The 23,632-nt window shown below is 38.9% G+C and overlaps 1 protein-coding gene across 5 annotated transcripts in view; it reads right to left on the reverse strand.

The window, feature by feature from the left end:
* Positions 1-23,632, reverse strand: part of AFF2 (ALF transcription elongation factor 2) — a 339,956-nt gene that overhangs the window by 95,262 nt on the left and 221,062 nt on the right. For all 5 annotated transcript variants that reach the window (XM_088062758.1, XM_088062757.1, XM_088062759.1 and 2 more), the window contains exon 8: positions 1,443-1,494. In XM_088062758.1, the coding sequence (XP_087918884.1) occupies positions 1,443-1,494 (52 nt within the window). The remainder of the gene's footprint in view (positions 1-1,442; positions 1,495-23,632) is intronic.

The following is a 23,632-nucleotide window of genomic DNA, read 5'->3' on the forward strand; positions in this document are numbered from 1 at the left end:
GCCTTGAGCTTGACACTTGGCACTGCTTGGGACTGACATCAGAGATGATGACATCTGCTCAAGTCAGTGAGGGCTTTTCATTTGATGTCAGCAAACCTGGCCCAGGCATTTGCCTCTTGATTCACCAGTGATAAGGGATTTCATCCTAGCAGTATAAACTGTGAATTTGGAACTCTTTAAATTCTACTTAAGTCACTAGAAAACTATTACTATAGGAAAACAACAGTAACTGCTACCTGACAATGTATTTCCATTTCTGTATTTTAGGCATCTCAGGATCACAATGTCATTTTACAGGACCATTTGGGCAAATTTGCAAATCTGATGGTGTCATAAGTAACCATGCTTGCATAACATTCCACAAGTATAGGATTTTGACCCTTTGGCTTCAGGAGACAGTGCAAGTCTTGCCAGTGCTAAAAAATACTGACTTGTATGACTAAGGGGTCAACTTTCACCAGAAGTTAACTCTTTCCTGGAATGACCCTGGGGGATGGATGAGGTAGGCTGAAGGAGAATATTTAGGCAGTTTAAAAATAAGAAAGAATGATTGGCCTATGATTAACATTTCTCAGACTGGACAGATGATCTTAAGCTGAATTATAGCATTACCTTCCTCTCTATTGCAGACGTTTAAACATTTGAGCCTGTTGCATATATAAAGTAAAACGAAAGATGAATCAACACAAACTTTCATTTTTTTTTCTGGTAAAAATGTTGAGAAAATGAATTTCACCAGCTTTCTTTCACAGCACTATCCATAAATATTTATAAAGTGGGAAGGATAGAGAATGACATGAGCCAGTTTTCTGAAAATGATTCTTCATTAACATCCCAAGTATGTGCAGAAACTTTCAGTATTGATTTATAGTTACATGCTGAGGGCTTTCCCTTTTACAAATGGGAGTCACTGGATTACTGTCAACTTCCAACCCTTTACTCTCTGACTGGAACAAACACTTACAGACTAAATTTTCTCACATGGGCTTGTATAAATGGATTGTAAAGTGCAAACAAACTCCATAGTTGTGTTGGTGCTCTGATGTGGTCCTTTTACACACACTTACAAATAGCTCATCAATTCAGAAAATGGGTGCAAGGCAAGGGGAGGCTGTTCCACAGTTAGCTTGGTACAATGGAGGACAGAGATTTAGGACAGGAGCTGTTCCTGGGTGATGCTCCATGTGGTCTCTAATTCAAAGGTTAGTAAGTCATATTTTGGTTTAGTTTAATCCATTTCACAAAGTTAACCAGCAAAATTGAAATACATTCCTGTTTGGGAGTGTTTCCTCTAATGAGAGGAAGGTTTAAGCTAATGGATTCTGCAGCACACCAAAATTCTTTTCATGCAAATATAGTAAGTCAACACACAAACAGAGCCAACCAATGAAATAACTTTGTCAGTTTAAATTATCTAAGCACATATTATTAGATGTATTTACCTGTTCATTGTCATCTTCATCACTGCTGAGTTTTAGATCATCCTCAAGCATTCTGGAAAAAAAAGAGAAACAATACAGAATTACATTTAATGAATTAACTTTATGCACAATGGGCCAAATCTACACCTCAGCAAAGTCAAAGGAAAAACTGTCTTTCAATTCAACAACAGCAAAATTAGACCTGAGGTAAGTAAACCAATGAATAATCTATGTATGTATGCATGTATTAGTGCTTGGTGATTCTAGGGAGGAACAAATTACTTTCAGACTTTTCCATCATGAAGTTTGGCAGTCAGCTGCTCTTTCATGTCCTCTCTTATTTCCACATTGTCTCACAGGGATTAGTCCATATACACCTACATGTGTTTCTAAATCAGAAGAGAAATTCAGCTCTGAAACTGATAAAAACTGAGAAAAAGTCATCCAGGTTTCATTCTCAGTCTGGGGCACCACCAATTTCCTTTCTGGTACCAATCCCCACCCTATCGAAATAAGAATGCAAAGTGGCTAACAGCAAAAAGAGAAGGTGCTTGTTTGAGGTTTGATGAGACCTCACAGTTGTTAGTGTCCAAAGGCAGAGCAAATATTTTCCAAGCTGGGAACCTGCCAGTTAATACCCCCATATTTATTTATTTGTTTATTAATACAGGGAAATCTCACAGGCCTGAGCCTTGCCCTTGGTTAAAGGGGAAGGAAGCTCCTAAAAGATGTGGTTGTCCCTATGCCTCCTTCCTTTCCTTTGGTAAAAGGAAGAGTTGAATTGTAAATTACTGTATTAACACTCATATGACTTCTTTTAATCCAAGACATAGATACAAGAAAATACATGGGGTAAGAAACCATGTTATTTGCTGCTAGAGACAGAAAAGGTCTCTTACTTAGGGATCTGTCTACCTAGAGGGACGAGCAGCCACCAAGTAAACTCCTGTATAGCTTCCCATATATCCATGCTTTTATCTGAGCTGATAATCATCTGGGCACACTTCTACCTCACACCCATCTTTTCACCTTGACAAATTGTCTTGTCACAGGATGACGTACGAATGAATCAGTACATCTCTTTGTGACCTGCTGCAGCAGCCACTAAAATTGCGGATCTTCCTTTCTGCCAGCCCAAACTCCTTTACCCACGGCAGGAGGCTTGCAAATTGCAATTATTGTTTCCTTTCTGCCTTGATGGGGACTGAAGTCTATGATTTTTTATTGTTAGCCTTTAAATAACTAGCAATCAATGGATGTTCTGTTAGGAAGGTTTTTTTTTGTTTGAAGACTACCAGTAAATCATGGAAGCCTCCTGACACATGGAATTTTAAGAGGGGACAATAATCCCAATGTGGAAATTTTTGAACACTTGAAGTCCTGATGTTGCCCTTAAAAAATGAAGGAGATCTTTAAACAGGTTTGTGAGTCATTTGTCTTTCAGTGACCTCTGGTCGGGCAAAAGTATCTGGATCTTGTGGCTACAAAGTATCTGGACACATAACTACCAGACATTAGCATCCTGATAAATGGCTGATACCTCCCTGTAATATGTGAACCCATAAAAGTACAACTGCAGCATGGATTAAAAAAAAAAAAAAAAAAATCTTCTGAAAGTTAGTATTTGTGGAGGGTTGACCTTGTGTGGATGCCAGGTGCCCACTAAAGCTGCCCTATCTCTCTTCATCTGGACAGGAAAGAGAAAATGTAACAGAAGGCTTGTGGGTGGAAAAAAGGACAGGGAGAGATCACTCAGCAGTTACTGTCATGGGCAAAACAGACTCAGTTTGAGGAAATCAATTACAAGTATTGCCAATGAAATCAGAGTAGAACAATGAGAAATAAAACCAAATGATAAAACACCTTCTCCCCCACCCTTCTCTTCCTCTTGGGCTGGACTTCACTGACAATTCTCTCTGTCTCCCCCCTCAGAGTGGTGCAAGCGGATGGGGAGCGGGGGTTATGGTCAGTTCATTGCACATTGTCTCTGCAGGTTCCTCCTCAGGGGAAGGACTCCTCCCATGCTTCCCCTTTTCCAGCGTGGGGTCCCTCCCACAGGAGCCAGCCCCTCATGAACTTCTTCAACTTGAATCCTTCCCACAGGTTGCAGTTCTTTAGGAACCATTCCAGAGTGGGCCCCTTCTGTGGGTACATCCTCCAGGCACAGGCTGCTCCAGTGTGAGTCCCCCAAGGAGTCACAAGTCCTGGCAACAAACCTGCTCCAGTGTGGACTCCTCTCTCTACAGGGACACAGGTCCTACCAGCACAGTCTTCCTATGGGGTCACAGCCTCCTTTGGGCATCTCCCTGCTCTGGTGTGGGCTCCTCCCTGGGCTGCAGCTGGATCCCTGCTCCCCATGGACCCCCAGGTGCTGCAGGGGCACACCTGCCTCTCCAAGGGCAGCACCAGGGGCTGCAGGGGAACCTCTGCTCTGGCACCTGGAGCATCTCCTGCCCCTCCTCCTGCAATGACCTGAGTGTCTGCATGGCTGTTTCTCTCACATACTCCAGCTCCTCTCTTCCAGCTGCTGTTGCACAGCAGTTTTTTCCCTTTCTAAAAACTGTTATGGCACAGGCACTGCCACTGTCACTGCTGGGCTCAGCCTTGACTGGTGGCAGGTCCATCCTGGAGGCTGGCATTGGCTCTGCTGGAAATGGGGAAAGCTTCCAGCAGCTTCTCAAAGAAGCCACCCCGGCAGCCTCCCAGGTACCAAAATCTTGCCATTGAAACCCAATATTCAATTTTTCAGGAATTATTAATATTTAGAGGCCTGGACTTTGGCGATGAACAGAAACTTCTAATGCTCTTTATCTAGCAGACACATTCATTTGTTTCCCTAGAGCCATTACTTGCTGTGCCATTCTCAATGTATCGCTGCACCTTGATCTATCCACAGTCCCTGATTGTTATCTGCAAGTCTCATTACACCAGAAGGACAATACCCCCAGGAAACCGAGACCATTTTCATACAGGACTATATCATTCTGACTCTTAACTCTAATTCAATCCTACACTCCTACTTTTTAAACCTACATTTCACTTTAATGTGTAAATTGTCCACTGCTTTAAAGAATCACTGCTAGATAATGCATTCTATTGTTATTTTTTAATGCAGATTTAAGTGGATGGATATAATGCAAAGATCTTTTCATAATTTCAAGAATGAAATCCAAAGGGTGGTCTGTTTTCTTTCTTTCAGCTATTGGGCGATTTGGTTTTTTTTGTGGTTTTTTTTGGGGGGGGTGTTGTTTTGGGGGTTTTTTTGTGGGGTTTTCTTGTGGGTTTTTTTGTTATTTGTATAAATAAACCAAAAAGGACAAAAGAAATTCCATATTGGATAAATGGAAAGAACAAAGAAGAAAACATAAAAAAGATAAATGGATACACTTATTAAACTAACCCTACAGCCATCTGAAATGGCTGATTAATAACTGTCCTCACACAGCCTATACTGCAGATGCTTTCTAACAAGTACAGTAAGGACATGTTTATTAATATTGAAAAATATAAAATTGATATAAAACATGATTAGTAGGAAGGACAACTGTTAGAGTTGTTTCAGAGAAACTAAATTTGCAGGATTTATGAGTTTCCTTCAAGAGACTAATAGATGTTTAGAAAACTAGAGAGAGGAAAAAAATTGGATTTTGGCATTTCTTTAGCAGTTCCAAGCTTATCACTTGGAGTATATAATTCTTCTTTTACCATTCTGCTAAATGAAGACTATGTCATTCCATTCAGTTTCAAAACTCAAAGCTTAAACAACTAAACCAACCAGCTTCTAAAATGTATCACACTCTTCTGGCAGATGGGATAATTAAAGAGAAATTGATTATGGTATCAACCAAAAATACATGGTAGCCAGAAAAGTAAGGAATAAATTAAATATACACAGTACATGCAAATGTAAAATGCTGAGCATTTCAAATAACCTGCTCCCAGAGAATATTGGTTAGAAAATGTTATATTCTACAGAACACAGAAGACTAGATTTTAAAATTTTAAAATGTGTTTAATATTCTGAAGACAAGGATCACAGTAGCTTGTACTGTTTAATGTTTCTATTAACTTTAATTTATAAGCAAGTACCATCTCATTGCACTCAAAGCCCAAAAAGGACTTTTAAAAGATTGCCAGCAACCTTAATTCAAGGTGACTATCTCACTGTCATACCTAGAAAGGTATTTTAGCTTCAAAGCCCTGAGATAGAAGAGCTCTGTATCTACAGCTCTCCAAAACACTGTCTGGATGTCTGAATGTGAAATTAGGCTCTCTTGAGTGAGAGGTCCCTCTAAATACCCATATAATCTATTCTGCTCTATACAGTTGTTCACCTCAGAAGCACCCAGACTGGAGATTACAGAGTTTATTTGTTATTAAGATCAGGACAGCTATTAATAAAGGCCAATTTGGAGGCTATGTTAAAATTACAATGAATACTGCCAATGAGGGCAAATCAAAGAGAAAACTGCCTGTATCAGAAAGCTGCCTCCAGGGGTGTTATGAATTCATTTTATTTCCTATTCTTCTCTGACCCAGCTGACATTATTATTGAATATACATGTACTTGTTTGTCTTTTCATCCATAGCTAATGCAAAACACCACTTTAGGGAAAGAATAGGATTAAGTAGGTTTTTTTATTTTATTATTAGAGCAATGCCATTCCCTGTAACAGTTGAAGTTGTGTCAACACATTTATTATAATCTACAATTTTCAGAGGTTTATAATTTGGAATGTGAAATATTGCAAAGCAGAAATGTTGGGACAAAGCAATACATTTATCTGTGGTGTAAGTAGGGGCAATCTCATTGACTGACTACAATACTCACTTCCTCCAGGGATGAATTTGCTCCCAAAACAGACTGTTCCTACATTACAAATTTATCTAGGCAAATGGCTGAACAAGAGCTTTATTAGGATGGGTTCTGTGAAAGTCACACTAGAAATAGTAAGAACACGAACACTGAAATGGGACTTTGAGTCCATCCTGACTTTTGAATTCAGTGGATGTTTTGTACACACCAGACCTGTTGATTTGGGATCCTGTCAACAAGGAGGTAAGGATTTGATTACTACACTCCCTGAAAAATCAGATAATGCTGAAAAAGCACTACCACATTTCAGTTACTTTTACAGAAGACTCTAAACTTCTTAAAGGAGGATTTTCACTGCATCCTTTTCTTTTTTGGTTTTTGTTTGTTCGTTGTTTTTTGGTTTTTGTTTTGTTTAATGTATAATGTATTTAAATGCTTTTAACAAATGAATAAAGTCCTGATTTAATTGCTGGTAGACTTCTGCTCTGGTTGTGGACTGCTGGAGTCCTGTGTTTATAGTACCATGTTTGGTGATACAGCCTCCTTATGGAAGAGGTATTTAAAATGCAGCATGGATTGGATAAAGTTCTGCATGTCTAATTTGCTCTGGGATCAGTTCACCACTGCACTGGGACTCACTCCAATGTGAAAAAAGCCTTGTGGGAATGAAAAGGATGGAGGAAAGGGAAGAGGGTGTTGCAAGCAGAAAGCAAGGGAATACTGGGAAATTCCCTAATCCTGAGCTGCTCAGAAAACAACTCACTCATTTCAAACAACATCTGCACAAAATGCATATTCCATCTGAGTCACACCACAGCAAACACAAGTGTTGCTTCTGCAGGAAGGAGGATAGACAGTGGTATTAACCAGACATACAGACATGACATTCTTTGCTTGCCAGGTAAAATGGGAACACATTTCTAAAATTTCTGTGCTACTAGTTATTCCATTCGATATTAAAGAGAGAGCTTAGACTGTTACGTGAGTTCCAAACTTGTGAAACTTAGGACTTAATCCAGAACAGGAAAGAATCTAATAAATGTCTTTGGGATGAAAAAATTAGTACACTGCAGCCTGAGTTATGAAGCCCTTGCCACTCCTGTTTGCAGCAATATTCCTGCAGGGGGAATATGGTCCATGCAAATAGTCACTAGCACTGAGATGCAACCTTTTCTACCCCTGAACTTGCATGGAAATAAGGCCATCAGTTCAACACAACTCTGCTGGTTTACCCCATGGACTTCATATCCAACTTGTTTTTCATTTTCCTAGTGCACTTCTGTGTAGTATATAAGGCTTCTCCAAGAGTGGTAACTCAAAAGGTATCATGCAAATGACAAACTGTATAATGGAATTTAGATGTATTTCAAGAATGTGTTGCACACACTGGAGCACAATTTTATCATTTATCAAGGCGGAAAAATGTGTGTGAGAACATCTAACAATAGATTTCCCCAGAGAAGTTCGTAATACAGTGAACAAAAAACTGAGGAAATGAAAATAAACGGTAGAGTAATTCCAAAGGAAAAAAGAAGATATTTTGTTTTAAAACATCCCATCAGTAAATCTTGAAACCTTATATTCATTCTTTTGCTGAAATGTGCAAGTCATCCTTATATGATTTCCTCTGAGATACTCTAAGAGTTATGGTAAAAGAAAATCTCAGAAGATTAAATGGAATTTGCAAGCACCATTTACCTTAATAGTCAGGACCATTTGTCCAGCAATTTTATACATACTTAAATATAATTTATTAATTTTCCCTTTCCTCATCTGCCCTTTTCTTTCATTACATTTTTGTCAATGATGAAGCCAGTCTTGCAAACTGTTACTCACAGAAGTAACTTCTGCTCATTAAAGCAGTTTCATTTTAGCAGGCCTGAATATGGCTAATTTGCTTAAGGTATAGATTAACTCCTCAGTCTATGGCCTGAAATCATCTCCCCTTAGAAAGGGCTGAAGTCAAGTTTTGTGTCTTCATTGCAAAACAACCTGTGAGCAATAGAGGTGCTTCTTCCCTGCCATGGGAAAGGCACTCATTATCCTGCTGATGTGGTCAGCCTTCTCCTGGCCAGTGATGAAGAATGATGGCTTGCTAGGACACACTCCATCATGTGTTGTCACATGCAGCCTGCCTTAGTGTCCCTGGCACCATATCAGTAATTAGTGTAATTACAGCTGGTGAGAGAGAAGTAACCCCTGTGGTTTTCTATTAGGTACCTCACAATTAGAGAGTGCACTTCATTACTCATCTTTCTGTATCATCTCTTAATTTCAAAAGGATTAAGAAAAATTAATTCTTTCAGTAGAAGAAATTCTTTATCCAGCCATCCATTAATGTCTATGTATAAAAAGCTCTTCAAGGCAACTAAGATATTAAGTTGCTACCAAAGTGCATTATTACTACTGCTCTGTTGACAGGCATTTTGTGTTTCATTAAAGCTGAGACAAGAACTCTGGGAGGAGAGAGAAACCTGCTGCAAAATTTTATGGGAATCTGTATGTGTAGTACAAACAATACTCTGGTATATCCAATAATGTTACCTCTCTATTGAGCTTCAATTCTGCTTGCAAACAATGCTTCCAACAGAATGGGATCAGAATTGGGTCAAAATATTTTAACATGTAGTAGGAAGATGCAGAAAAATCACAGAAAGCAGTATCCTTTTGTTTCAAGCTGGTGAGTTGATATTTTTGCTTTAACAATGCTCATACCACTGGGTTTGTCTTCTGCCTTAGAAAAATAAGATCTCCTTCACCTTGTGTCTCCCTCACTGTCCAGTAACTCTTCAGTACAACATACATCTCTGGCAAGTTCAGAATATGATGTATCATTGAAACAAAAAGAGGCAGAAAGAAGAGAGGAAAGAAAGATAAGAACAAAGAAACGTATGGGTCCAGGAGAAACACAGGGAGTGACTAATAGTTTCTAAAAGTGCCAGTATAAAATGTGCATTCTTAGCGTTTGTGAAGAATAAAAACAAGTACCCACCTTTTTTAATGTGTTCAATTCTGACAGTGTGCACAAAGCTTTTACTATTTTCCCTTTGATAAACTGCAACAGCTCATATAATTTTGGGTTCTGCTATTTATCAAGAGCAATATATAGACCAAGAGCCATTTCTGTGATACATACTCATTTCCAATACATTCCACATGAAAAACACCTGCTTACTCCAACCACATTTGATTAAAACTGTCTCCTAGCCAGAGTACCGCTATTTCCTCTGGAAAACAAGCCTCCAGTTGGTATATTTACACACAAAGGCTATAGGAACTTAGCACACAGTTAAACCATGACTGATAATTCTACCAGAACTTGCAAAGGTGACTTTAAAAAATCATACCAGAAAATATATTTAAAGAAATTTGTTCAACAAGGAATGAAATAACATAGGACTGGCTCATCTGTCAAATGTTCTACAGTGCATATGAGCCTGTAAGCGGGTCTGGCTTAATTTCTGTGTAAATGAACAACTTAAAAAACTGTAAAGGAGTCTTCTACTTGTTCAAAAGGAAGAGTCGAGATATTGAATAAAGACTAGAAGAAGGTAGAACTAGAAAAGACTAAAGACTAGAAGACTGGTAGAAGGAGGTCTTCCAGCTGAAGATATTGAAAAGGCAACACAGTGCAGTCGTGACATGGCTTCATGTTATGGAGAATGGCAGCTTTAGCTTCTGAAACAGTCTTTGTGCCTCTAGAAGAAAGCAAAATTTGCCACATCAGATTTTTAAAGAATGCTGTAAGCTTAGTGCCTGACTTACAGATTTTCAGGGGTGTGCAAAAGCAGAATTCCAAGCAGGAATCCAAGTCCTTTGTACTGGCCTGCTGACAGTGCATGATGAATAAAGAGCAGGGGTTAGCCACAGGGAACATAAGCAAGTACCAGGGGCTTGTGTTTACATGGGAGAACCGACCAGGACTTTCGGGGCTGCAAAGGCCCTACACCTCTACAAAAAATACTGCTGGACCATGCCTAGTACACAGGGTAGTTCAAGGATGATCATCAGCAAAAAAGTCCACAGAAAGCAAAGATAAGGTGATCTTGGTGAAAGTGAGCTTCATTTTCACTGCCCTAATTTGTGACTTTTGTACCTGCAAAATCCTGTCTCAAGAATCCACAGCTATCCCACAGATCTGATACAGACTTTGCAAAGACTAATCAATCTTCAGTATGACTGTTCACTTCTATCCCTAAATGAACATTCTGTTGATCAGAATGATCTGATGTATAAACAGATGAATCCAAGCAGTACTGAAACTAATGTAAATATAACGTAAAAACCAAGCAAGACTAAAACTAGTATAAATAGATAGGATAAATGAAAAAAACACTTAAATAATTTCTGAATCTGGATGATTTATAAGTCACTGCATATGCATGAGAGAAATCAAGTACCAAGCACAGTGCTGAAAACACTGACTCATGCAAATAATCCTTGCTCCTGCATGCACTATTTTTCAGGCTCAGATCCAAACACAATGCCTGACACTGTTTGCTCTGATAATCACTCTAAGATAAACAGATATGAATAACTGCAAATACTTCCAAGCATTTCCTTTCACTTATAATGTAAAAAGAAAAATTAGAGGATAAAATGAAAATGTATGTTTCCACTTCCAGATTTCATACATCATTAATTCTGTAAAAATATATCCATCTTCATACTGATAGTTCTCTTTGCTTGGCAAGCTTGAAGAATGCAATATGCTAGATAACCTGATTGAAAATTTGATCCTATTGTTTAACAAAATGAGTATTGTTTCATAAGGGGCTCCACCATGTCTGTGCATGTTTTCCCCTAAGTAACAGTGTAAAACTTGTATTTCCCCAGACAGCTGAACATTTACATTGATGTACTTGGCTACAGATCTAATCTCGCTCTGGCTATAATACAGGAGAATTTTCCTCAGTGTTTTGAATTATGGCACTAAAATAATTTAACAGTGCCTTCTGTGCATGATACATGAGTTTTCTGATAGTTAGCTCTTACTGAAAGTTTGCTTACCCTACAAATCGTGCCACATGGTTAAACCGTTCTTCATGCTGAAAACTGAGGATATTGTTTTCAGCATCACTGCAAATGGTGTGACTTTGGAGAAGCCAGCATTTCCCCACAACAACACACACCCTGTGTACACATATCCTCCAATCTTTATAGTCCCTAGGAAGCCCAGGTTATTTCTGAGTTCTCTGCTACTTTGTGCTTGCAGAGCCTTCTACAGTGTTGGAAGAAAGAAGCTGTGAAGAACTAAGGAAGGAACATTAATGCTTGGTTTAAATGGCTACATTAGGGATACCCACAGACACTATTTATGTCCAATTACAGAACCACAGAATGGTTGGAGTGGGAAAGTACCTCTGGAGATCATCTAGTTCAACCCCCCTGCTTCAGCAGGGTCAGCCTGAGCAGGTTGCACAGGATCACATCCAAATAGGTTTTGAATATCTCCAGTGAGGGAGACTCCTCAGCCTCTCTGGGCAGTCTGTTTCAGTGTTCAATCACACATTAAAAAAGCTTTTCCTCCTATTCAGATGGAACTTTCTCTGTTTCAGTTTGTGCCAACTGTCCTCTGTCCTCTCTGCTTTAATATCTATCTCCCAAATTCATCTTGAGAACTTGGCCTTCCTTTACCACAAAGCCTTTGAGTAGCATTATGGTTGATTCTCTGAGAGGCAGGTTAATATTATTTTCACATCAAATTACTTATGAGATGAAATACATGTTACCATTGAAAAATCCCTCAAAATATGGTCCTCAGTGCTAAAAACATTCTAAAAAATAAAATACCAGACTACCATTTTTTTGTCTTTCTTTTTGACCATTTATATCATGTCTGACACTTGGTTTCTTTGTCCATGACTTAAGTACATCAATGTTTTTATCAGACAAATAAACAAGAAAATTAGTACATGAAATTGATAAATGGATACTCAGTGTTTTCTTCAAAGGGCAAAATGTAGGGATGATGCAGACTAAACAATTTAATTGATAAAGTCTAATGACATCATGACTTTAAAAAGACAAATAATAGAATAATAATATACCAAAATTGTCAGACTGGATTTGGTCTGTGGTACATCTAGTTCTACATCTTGACAGAGGAGGTTGTTCAATGGAACAATTTGTTTGTACTGAACTATTTTTCCTAATACAGCTGGAATGAAAAACTGGTTCATTATGCTCATGAAGCACATATGTCTCCCCATATTCTTCATTACAATCTTTTTTTCAGAGTTTCTTTGAACCCTGGCTCCACTGTTGGCAGGAACTGGAGTCCTAACTGTAGGCTGTGTAAGAACCAATTTGTTTTTCCTGGCCTTTTTATCCTAACATTTAAATTGTGAGAAAATAAATGGGAATTTCATAGCTTCTAAGTGAGTCTAGGTGCTTGCCCCCCATCAAATTTAAAAACTTGATTTTCTATCAGAATAGGAAGACTATTCTTTTGTACTTTCTCATCTTATTCTCCACAGCTACCATAGCAAGTCTAAATCTTAGTGACAATTATCTTGTGAGGAACAAGTATGTACATTCACCTTATGCCTAACTTGCAAGCTGAAAAGCCCTCCCCACGTTTGCTGAGTTTTGATGTTACTTCAGTTGAAAAAGGATGAGTCCCACAAAGAGGAAATTGCACAATACACCTTGCACTTGGTGCACAGGCTGCTGATCTACAGACTAATCCGGCTGATGCATATGGTTAGGCAGTTGGGTAACTATCAGGGCACAACACCACCTTTCATCTCCTCAGGCAATGCAAAAGTTATATCTCAAATCCAATTTAAATTGGTGCTCCCTTAAGCTCAAAGATAATTTCTCTCTAATCCTCTTCTGGTTGTCTATAGGGTAACCTTCAAATTCTCAGAAATGACACTGTAAAAAAATGATCAAGTAATAATTTTTTAGCACAAAACCTAGCTATTTTTCCTGGTGGCACTATGTTCCAGCTGTTATCAGATTAAAGACTTTCTCAGCTGCTTTGAACTCTGCATTTATTTTACTTTTCCAGATTTTTGCCAATGAAAATACCTCAGCACTGCTTGAAGAGAAAATAATCTTGTCAGTTGTACTGTGCCATATCTGAAATGACGAAGGTCATGCTAACTACAAGTCTGTTCCAATTGCTATGGGGTTGGGTGAGGTGGGCTTTTTATTTTATTTTCGGTTTTCCCCTAGTTCCTACCACAAAGTAATAGGGATTTTCCCCTTTCATTCATCTTGCCTTTTGTTGTTTTTAATCGACCACCCATCAGTGCCGAATTGCCTTGTAACTGTCTGCTGAGCTTTCATTTGACAGAGATAGCTGCTATTGTTAGCAGGAGCCCTCACTTCAGCCCATTTAACTTTCCTCAGTTTGACAGCTTCACAATAGCCACCTTCCATCTAAAGAAAACTGTGATTTAGTAGAAAGAGAATGTGGACAACAGCCTGATCTGTCACTCAGTCTCCAGTGAGTTCTCTTGGCACAAAGTTCCCCCACAAAGCCGGAGGATGAAATACTACATTAAAATAAGACGGTCTTGAGACATGCTCAGTTACATATTCTGGCAAAATCTAAGCAGCAATCACACTTAAAAATACAGCCCTTTCCTGTCAGTAATACCCCATGCTGTGCAGCAAAATAAATATTTTGACTAATTCTGAATTTCCATTTTTTTACTTACATTCCAGAGTAATACTTGACTTTTTTCCCCTCTTTTATTCACCTAGTAATTTTTCTCAGAATGATCTACAAGAATTCCTAGTGGAAACAATATGCCACAAGTAAATTAAAGCTTTCATTGGACCAGTTGTTGGTCTTACTCCCTGTAAGTCCAGGTGAAAAGATGTTGATGAATTAAGAGCCTGGATGTCCTCCCTTACTGACGATTAGAAAAGCTTTTTTAATAAATAAATATAGATGCCTTAACACAGCCTCTGAATACTTCCCAGCTGAGCTCCATGCTCAGCTTTCCTTCCATATGTGTTGTGGAAATACATTTTTAGCTGATTTTTAACTGTTGTGCATTTATGCCTAATGCCCTTTTGCATTTAAGCTTAAATCTGGTTTTATTATTTGGCATAAATGGCAAGCTGTAGACATCCCACTATTAGATTTCCAGGCACCATTTTTTTCCTAGCCAGTTAAGTAACATTATCTTCTTGTCCAAAATCTTAGTTCCCAGTTTGATGAATTCTCTCTTGCTAAAAAATGTGTCTAGAAAATTGAATTTGATTACCATGAAGCATACTTTATTTCAGTCTGTCCATATGCCTTTCTTTAACTCTCATTTAACTTCATCAGAAGAGGCATTAGAAGACAGAGTTGGTAGAGTTGCTGTAAAAGGAACCCACTAAACTGACTTCTCCATTCACCTGAGAATCATTTCCTGGTACTTAAAATAAATAAGTTACTTTGGTAGTGGTGACTAATCACTGAGAAACATGTGAATTTTTGTTTTGCAGCAGCTGTTCAAATCTGTGTGAAGAAATTACTACAATTATAGGGAAAGGCATGTGCAGAAATGGAGACAGAAAATAAGATAACAGATAAACTCCAGTAAAAAGACAGATAAAGACAGTTACTAGAGAGGCATCTATTGCCCAGAGTTCACTTCTGAGAGAGTACCCATGAGGCTACAACTAGGAAGAACACCAGACTGCTCCACTGTTTCTAATTAGAGAGGACATCCTTCATTTTATAGCTCCTGTGGTCTAATTTGTAGAGAGCCATATCCCCTAAAGCTTTCTGTAAACCAAATTAAAACTCATTCCATCAAGGAGTTTTAGCAATATATGGTCTCTGATCACAATACATACTCATGGTCATGGAGCTGCTGCAGGCAGTCAGCTGGGGGTGCTGGTTTTTTGTTTTTGTTGGTTTTTTTGTTGGTGGTGGTGGTGGTTTTTGTTTTTGTTTTCTTTAAGGAAACAGCAGATTTCTTCTAGGAAATACATTTTAAAGACCAGAAAATCTGGTTCTGTTTAAACAGTCATTCATGAGAAGGAACAGTACACACAGACTCTCTACTTATTTTCCTGGTATTCTCTGACTTTTAATTAAATCATTTTTCTCCCTCCATTTTTATTCAAGACACCTCAAAACTTCAGCTCAACAAACACTGCTAACAATTTTTTTTCTCTAGAAAGAGTTAGCTTAGGGTTTTTTGGAAGCCTTAAGACTCAATGAATGCTTTTGAAGTTTGCAGTCCCTTTTCAACCCAGAAAACATTCATATAATGTGCAGCAGTAATACAAACACCCTACTGGTCTTTAACCCAGCTCTGGACAAGCAGAGTAAATTCTGCCTCTCATTCAGCCCTTGGCCTCTATGCCATCACAATCAAGAGTGCCAATTAGCATTACAGCTCCTGGATTTGGATACGTCCATTAGACTGCAAAGGAAAACTCCATTTCACAGAGATATTGAATAGCTCTGAGGGTGTGATGACTTTTGTTCCCTACAAATCTGCCTTGAATTTGAACTGGCAACCTGATGGTGAAAGGATCCATCATCCCAATGTTAGGGCAGCCCCTGCCAGCCAGAGTACCCTTTACACAAAGAATTTGGTATCACTTTGGGGTTGAATACACACCCTGTTCCCTGCAAACACGGCCCTCTCCCATCCTGGAGGGATCTGATACAAACACACAACTCTATGTGTATCTGGCATAGCTGCTTGGATCAATCAACACCACAAACACCAAGTTAGATCATTGTTTCCTCCCACACACAAAGAGACTTAGATAAATTTCTTCAAGCAAGATTTCAAGAAAATATTTATCACAGCTAGTGTAATTACCTGGGAAAACCCACAAAAGCTGAGGGATCTAATGAATAAGTGGAAAACTACAGCATAATATCAAACAAAATGTCTACAGTCAAAAGATTCCAGTCAGTAAAGGTCACATACTCCCTGCCTTGAGGAACAGCAGAGCATGCTTTGAATGCAGGCAGGTGAGAGCTTTACCTATATTATGTATGGAGATTTTGATAAATATACTAACCTATTTTCACAACAGGTGGCCAATATGGCAAAGTGGTTTACTGTGGTTCACAGTAGCAGTTTGATACTAAAAACTGATCAGTAAGAAATTTAATAGGCTGGTCCAAAATGCTGAGAGTTATTAACCTTGAGTAGCTACTGCAAATGGAATGCCCTGGGCAGGCACCACTGCCAGGGAGATACCCAGATCCCCAGGAGGATGCTGCAGACCACTCCACTCTGCCTGCTATACCCAGCTCCTTTCTCCCCACTCTCTGTACTTGTCTTGTCCATTAAGCCTTTATCCACTCATTTCAAACAAAACAAATATACTGACTATTGTGTAAAGGCTCATCTACATTTCCTGTGAGATATTTTCATCAGCAGTACTCTATTAAACTTATTTCAAAGAAAACTAGAGAGAGAGCAGAGACTCTCTATATCATGTGTCTTTTCAAACCAGTTAAATCTCAGCAAGAAGTAAAAAAAAAAAAAAAGAGATATCTATTTAAAATGAGATTAAGCTCAAGCTGCTAAAGCATAATAAATTGCTCTATTTTAACTGACTGAACTGTGCACACTTAGAATACAAGGGCATATTTAATTTGGTTTTGTGCAATTGTTCAGTCTACTTTTCTACCATTTCACCTATCACTGGATGAGAGAACTTGTCAGGCAAAATTGTAGTTAATGATGTTTAATGGTGGCTAAGCCTGATAGACTTGTTTATTTATTTTCTTCTTTTTTGTTGCTTTACTCTCACTGAAATAATGAAAATATTACATGACAAACTTCTATACTATTTGCAGGAAAAGCTGCCATTAAAAATGCCAGGTAACATAAAGCTTTATCTGATTTATACAGCAATCTATTTAAACCTACTTTTATGTTTTATTTGATTACAGCCATTAGGCTGTGCTAGGAAGTAATTCTAAAATATATATCATAGTGGCAATTCACTGTACTATACCAAATAAATCTACATAAATCTATACCTGTGTGCAGGGAACCAGCACGGTAACATCACCTGTACGGAGGAGGAATGGATGCCAGTAATTCTACTTGTAGGCTTTCTAGGAAGTTCCAGCTTTCTCTAAGTACTTGGTAAAATATGAATGTCCTCCATTGACCAAATTCCTCCACCTAAATTAATTGTACTGTCATTAGCATAGCTCTTCCATTCTAAATTTCAGAATATGAAACTGCATATTAGGAGAGGTATTTCCTTTTTATGACTGATCTAAAGTCAGAGAGCTGGAGAATGAATGGGCTGTTTGGAACAGCATATCCTTTTAAAAACCTGTATTCCTTACTGATTTAAGTTCCTTACATAGCTGAAGCCAGTGTGCTCTGCACAGCTGAATGAGGCCAGCTGGCAAAGTACAAGCATATCAGCATTCTGACTGCTTTTCTTTTGTTTGAAAATTACCTCAGTGGCTGCACACTAAATGATGTGAACTTGATGGGCTTGACTATGATCTGAGCTAAACTGAACAATATGAAGCTGGCACATCTGTAATCTCAGCCTTGCTGTTTTTCAGTTTATTTTTCACCTGACTTGTATTAAGATATGGTTCAAATTTTAAAATAAAAATAAAAAGGGTCCTTCTGCATTCCAAATGAATCAGCAAATGCTGCCATGCCAGAAGGCAGGCTTCATCTGCCTCTTCACACCACATTTGGTGGATCCCTGACTTATGAGAGCTTGATTTCTAAATGTTTGTGCAGAAAGAAATGCTTTACACATCCGCTCCTTCTCAGATAGCCTACGGGGATTTCTGGCAATACTTTTTTTTTTTTTTTTGCCTGCCTTCCCGGTTTTCTCCCTGTGGATACATAAAGACAAAGTGACAGCAGGAGCAGGCTCAACTCACAGCGAGCAGCATCCGTGCTTATTATTGATACTGACTACATGAGATAAGCTGGACATCTGTCTTTACTTTTAGAAAGCTCTACAAGGATAAACATGAACATGAATGTGGACTGCCCCATGGACAGTGTACTGGCAGGCTTCTATACTCCCAACCCATCCCTAGGCTTCTGTCACTTTTGTCTGAGCTACATTTCAGCCTCAGGTCACAACAGTTCAAAAAATAGTCAGTTAATCAAATAGCTTCTATGAACGTAACACTGAAGTTCAGTAATGGTTTCCTATTCAACATAAGCAAGGAAATGAAACCAGGAGGTTAATGTGAAGATAGCTAGATTACATGTGGAGCTTTAAGCAGCAGTGCTTGATCAGCCATCATCAGACAGTGATGCATTTTATTGGAGCAGTTATTTTATGTGAGACAAAGAACAAACCCAGGATGTTTATGGACTGATCCTGCTCTCAATAAAGTCAAGTCAAGTTCTTCTGTTGACTTATGCCTACTGGTTCAGGATCTTTGATCTTGGCAGTAAAATTAACACAGCAAAGGCAAACAACAAAGAGAGGCAGAAAAACTCTCTTACAATGCTCTGTGTTTACACTAAGGAACATAGAGAATTCAAGTCTGAGGGGAAACAACTACTCCCCAGAGGAGGGGAACTGGATATGGGACATGGTAGCCAATATGCTGAAGTGATGGGTGTTACATCAATCCAACAGGTTTACATGTGTTGTATCAGTTGTATGAGGTGGCCTTTGCAAAGCTGCTGATCCCAGCAGGTGGGAGTGGAAGGCCCAAATTCTTCAGCCTTTGCTGCCCAAATGTGGCCTGTCAAATGGTGTGGGAAGCAGTGTGCTTAGTCTGCCAGCCACCCCTTTAGGAGGGCTTTTCTCCATCTCAGCTTTAGAAAAATGATTCTGCTTCATATCATCCAATTCTTCTAAAAAGAGGCTGGAAAAAACCTTCTAAGCAGTGTGAGAATTCTTTTTGATGCGATAAAAAGTGTAAATATGTGTTTCTAACCACTGAAGATAGCAAGCTTTGGAGGGCTTAAATGGAAAAAGATAGTTTAGACTGAGCCAATTCTGGGTATTGCCACACATGTCAAATAGCACATCGCTTGATAAATGGTCCCAAAGAAATCTATGGAGGTATTCAGGGGGTATGGTGATGTTTGGTATGAGTAAGGAGATTAGAATCTGGCCTTTGTTTTATTTGCAGAGACATTTCAAACATGTATTTGTTCTAATTTTCCCTTCCGTCTAGGATTGCTGGTATTCACTTGGCTCAGCTTTAGAGGCAGAGGGATGTGAAAAACAGCACCAGTAAAAAAATTATAAACTCTCTAATATATATGATCAAAATAGCTTTTTCCCCTGTAAAATATGTGGCATAAATGAATTCCATAATGATGTTATGTGTTATAAAAGTTTTATCGGCACTCATTTGGGATTACCTGCATAACTCACTTGTGAGTTCACTACTCATGGGTCATGCACTCATCCCAAATGAATACTAAACACCAGCTTATGTAAAAAGTCCTATTAGAGTTTAACAGAGATTAAACAAACAGATTTTTTTACAGAAGACTCTTATAGTACAGAGGTCTACAGAAATTACAAAAATCTTAGTCTATAACAGGCAATGTTTTCATTAGGTTTATCCTAATCATCCCATATTAAATTCTGTAAATTCTTAACTGGTGACATGCACATCCTCTGTGCCATTTTAACATTTTCCTCTCCCTATGCACAACTTTGTGTAGTATCACAGACATGTGACTGCGTCAAGAGAGAATGCATGCCGTGGTCGGAGGTCAGTACAAACACAGAGTGTAGGAGTCCTTGCTTTAGCAACTCTGCTCTATAAACTGAAAAGTCAGGGAATGAATGGGAAAAAAAAACATTGTTCATATTTACAGACTGAGAACAGAGACATAATTTCCAAAAGATCTTACAAGAAGTCCCTGTTAAGGCTGGAATGAAAGTTAAAGTATCCTAAGCACCAGTCTATAATGCCTTAAAAACAAATTCATCTTCCCCAAATATCTGTGTATTTCTTCATCTATTGTATTCCATGCTCATTCCTGTGCCATTTGAATATCTCTCTCTAGCACTGTGATATCATTACTATTGGTTTTGACTTAAAACATTACCCTGCCCCCCGCCCCATCTGGACAGGCCAACTCATGAGGAGCATGGATAAGGCTGTCAGGTAATCTGTGTATCAGGAAACAACAGTTCAGTTTTGCACAGTAACCATTACCAGGCACCTAAACTTGGTAACCTTAGCCTAGGGCAATTTCACAAAGAAAGTTGTAACAGAGACAGGAACACAGCTGATGCTGGCTGGGCAAGGTTAAGCTGATTTTCTTCTTTTCTTTCCTGCTTTCCCCTGTTTTCTTCTTTGAACATCTGACTCATGACGACACTTGTGAGGACTATACAGGCAACATTCAAACCTCCTGTGCTGCCAGTTTCAACCTGAAATACCACCACCACCCAGAGGAGTTCCTCTGCATATTTCTGTGCCTCCAACCACACATCCTTCTTGGACAAAATTATGGAGAATTTCTGTAATTAACCTAAGGTTTCTATTTTTGTTTTTTCCCCTGAAACAAATGGAAAAGGGGGCAGGAAGACACACAAGGTACCTAATTGTTTTCTCTAAGTAAATATTTCTTCTCAATATTGAGATGAATGTTCCCTGACTATTTATGACCAAAAGAATTTTAGGCAATGTTTTATGGACAATATTTTTTCTGTTAACTCACATATGAGAGAACTCTAAAATCTGGTATAAATTAAGGTTAACCCTTAAAAGAAGCATCTAATATGCCGTTATAGCAAGAGATTGAAATTTTAAAAAAATGCCTTGGTAATTTGCTAGTCATATTGAGTATTAATGTGATATAGTTATTTCCAAGGAAGGTGGAAACAGTAAATAAGGAAAAATATTTTTCCTTTTAATTTTTAGAATGATTTCCTACCTAAATCTTACATATTTTCCTACTTGATATGATTTTCAATCACTTCAGAGCAAGTAACTTTCTCTAAAACCTAAAGAACATACCTGCTATTAACAATTTCAGCTGTGCCTAATGAAAACCACTTAAGCACAAACTGTACTTAATTTATATGAGTAGCTATAAGTTATCAACCCCAAAATCCTGTACAGAAATTAAATATTCAGTTTTTCTTTACTAATTCAAGCAGGATTTTTATCCCTCAATTGTACAAGCTTGACAGTCGGAGAAAATGAGTCAAGTCAATCTTCCAGCAAGAAACTGCATCATAGAGAGTGCTGGGAGGAGAGAGATGCAGAGAAGTCAGAGAGGTAGAAAGTTTACAGACTTTCAGAGCATTCTCAATACAAGAATAAACATGTAATCTGTTTTCACTGAACCCATTGGCAAAGCTATCAAATTGCTGAAAGAAAAAATTATTTTACTATTTTTAGCCCAGGCAAGCCCATTGCTGAAACAGACTAGAGCAGGAGTGGAAAGTGCCTAAATGAACAGAAGAGATCTGATGTGCTGGATCTGTTGATCCAGGAAAGCTGTAGGAAGGACAAACATACATATTCATCTTAGCATATATTGGAAAAGAAACATCAGAGGACTGGTCAGTCTGGGAAAGGGGAGAGAAAGAAAGAAGATAATAAAGCAACAATCTCAGGTCCTGCTCTGGAATTACCCAATATCTGCAGTGTTTTGTAGGGATTTTAAACAGCACATTTAGAAAATTTCTTAGGAATTAGGAGAGCAAGGTCAATACAGTTAAATTCTGTAAATAATCACTCTAATATGTAGAACGATCTTCCACCCTAGTGCCCAAGGGCTACCCCTGAACTTAGGACTGAACTTTGCACATTTAAAATGAAGGCAGTCATTTGAGAATATTTTATTATGGAAAAAGGCCTAAAAATAAAGCTACCTTTTTAACACTCAGGACTGAAGTACCTCCTCTTTCCTTCCTGAGACCCTCTATGAACCAAATTTGCCAAGAGGAGATTTAATGAGAAGTTTCCAAGTCATTAGCTCAGCCATAACAGGGCCTGGCTCAGCAGCAGGGACTGGGGAGGCTGGAGCTGGCCACACACAGAGTGACCAGGTTATCCAAACAGTGGGGCCGTGGGACCAGCACCCACGGGAGGCCAGGGAAGGAGCAGGAATCACTCTTTCCTGTACCAGCTCACCTTCACACCTCTGAGGCTGTAAGGCCACATCCCCAGCACATCCTGCTGTGCCAAAAGGGTGTTTTTACCTGGTGCTGAGCACACAGTGCTGGAGCACATGCACCCCAGCACCTTGGCCTGCTCCTGGGGCCACCGTGGGCCATGGGGACACTGGGAAGCTCTAATGCACAGGGACACCACAGGTCTCATCCTCACAGGCACTTTGGGACATCACCCCAGCTGAAGAGGCTCAGCCACAGGCTTTAGGGATAACTCGGAATATGGCTTTCAGGCAGAGAAGGGATACAAAATTCGTCACAAGCTTATGTTTTTCTGGAATATCTACATAAAGCATATGGTCAAAGTTAAAAAGCCCTCCACCTCAATAATTCAAAACATTGTGGCAATACAGGACACTATTAATGCTGCATTTATACAGATACTCACTTCCTGAGATTGTAGGCACTTGAATGGTGAAAATATCTAAGAGTGGGAGTTGTGTGCTACGTAACATCAAAGAGCAAATACTCAATTCTTTTTAAAGAGAACTACCTAAATCATGGATGTTTTTAAGAGGGCTGTCTAGGCCCCAGAACTCAGTCTTGCTCTTTTTTTTGCAGATGACATTCTAACAGTCTTTTGTTGTTCAATAGCTCCAGGGTGCTAATCTGCAATTAAATGTTACCAGAAACAGAAAATACCCAGAAACACTTGGTAAACATGGCTCTTGAAAAGGACCTTCATGTCCTTCAGAGGAATGACTCCGGTAAATTCACTGAAATGATGTTTATGATTAAGTGTACTGGGATCCTGCTCTGCTGTTAATTCATCCGGTTTATCCAGAAACACAGTAAGGCCGCCACAGTTCGTATTTGTAGAAGATTCAGCTTTTGGGTGTAACATATGAAAATTCCAGCTTGATTTCAAAAATTTCATCTTTAATCACTAATTTCAGTTGAAGTACACCACAAAGAAAAAATTTGTCATCCTTCATACCAAACAGTTTTGCTGTTGCTTTATAAACAGCCTTCGGGAACTCAGTCCTAAAGGCCACTGAAGTCCTAACCTGGTTAGGCATGAGATCATATGCACATGAGATTACAACCAGGAGCTGACAACACAGCACACTTCTGTCTACTGTCACCCCTCCATTTCCTCAGCAGAAAATTTTGTTTTAGCACAATTTGAAGATTTTCTTGACAAAACCCTACTGGGTCTCCTACAGGTGCATGCCTGTGAGTGTCAAAGCACATTGGCACCATCTGGATTTGAAGTGAATGTACTTGGGAACTGTGGAATTACCCTGAGAGCTGTCCTGGGCAGACACAGCAAATACCAGCACACAGTAAATAAAGAAAATGTGCCTGTATTTCTGCA

Source organism: Pseudopodoces humilis, chromosome 15 (genome assembly GCF_049639895.1).
Source record: "Pseudopodoces humilis isolate 2021_Gansu_Grassland_sample_001 chromosome 15, ASM4963989v1, whole genome shotgun sequence".
NCBI lineage: Eukaryota > Metazoa > Chordata > Aves > Passeriformes > Paridae > Pseudopodoces > Pseudopodoces humilis.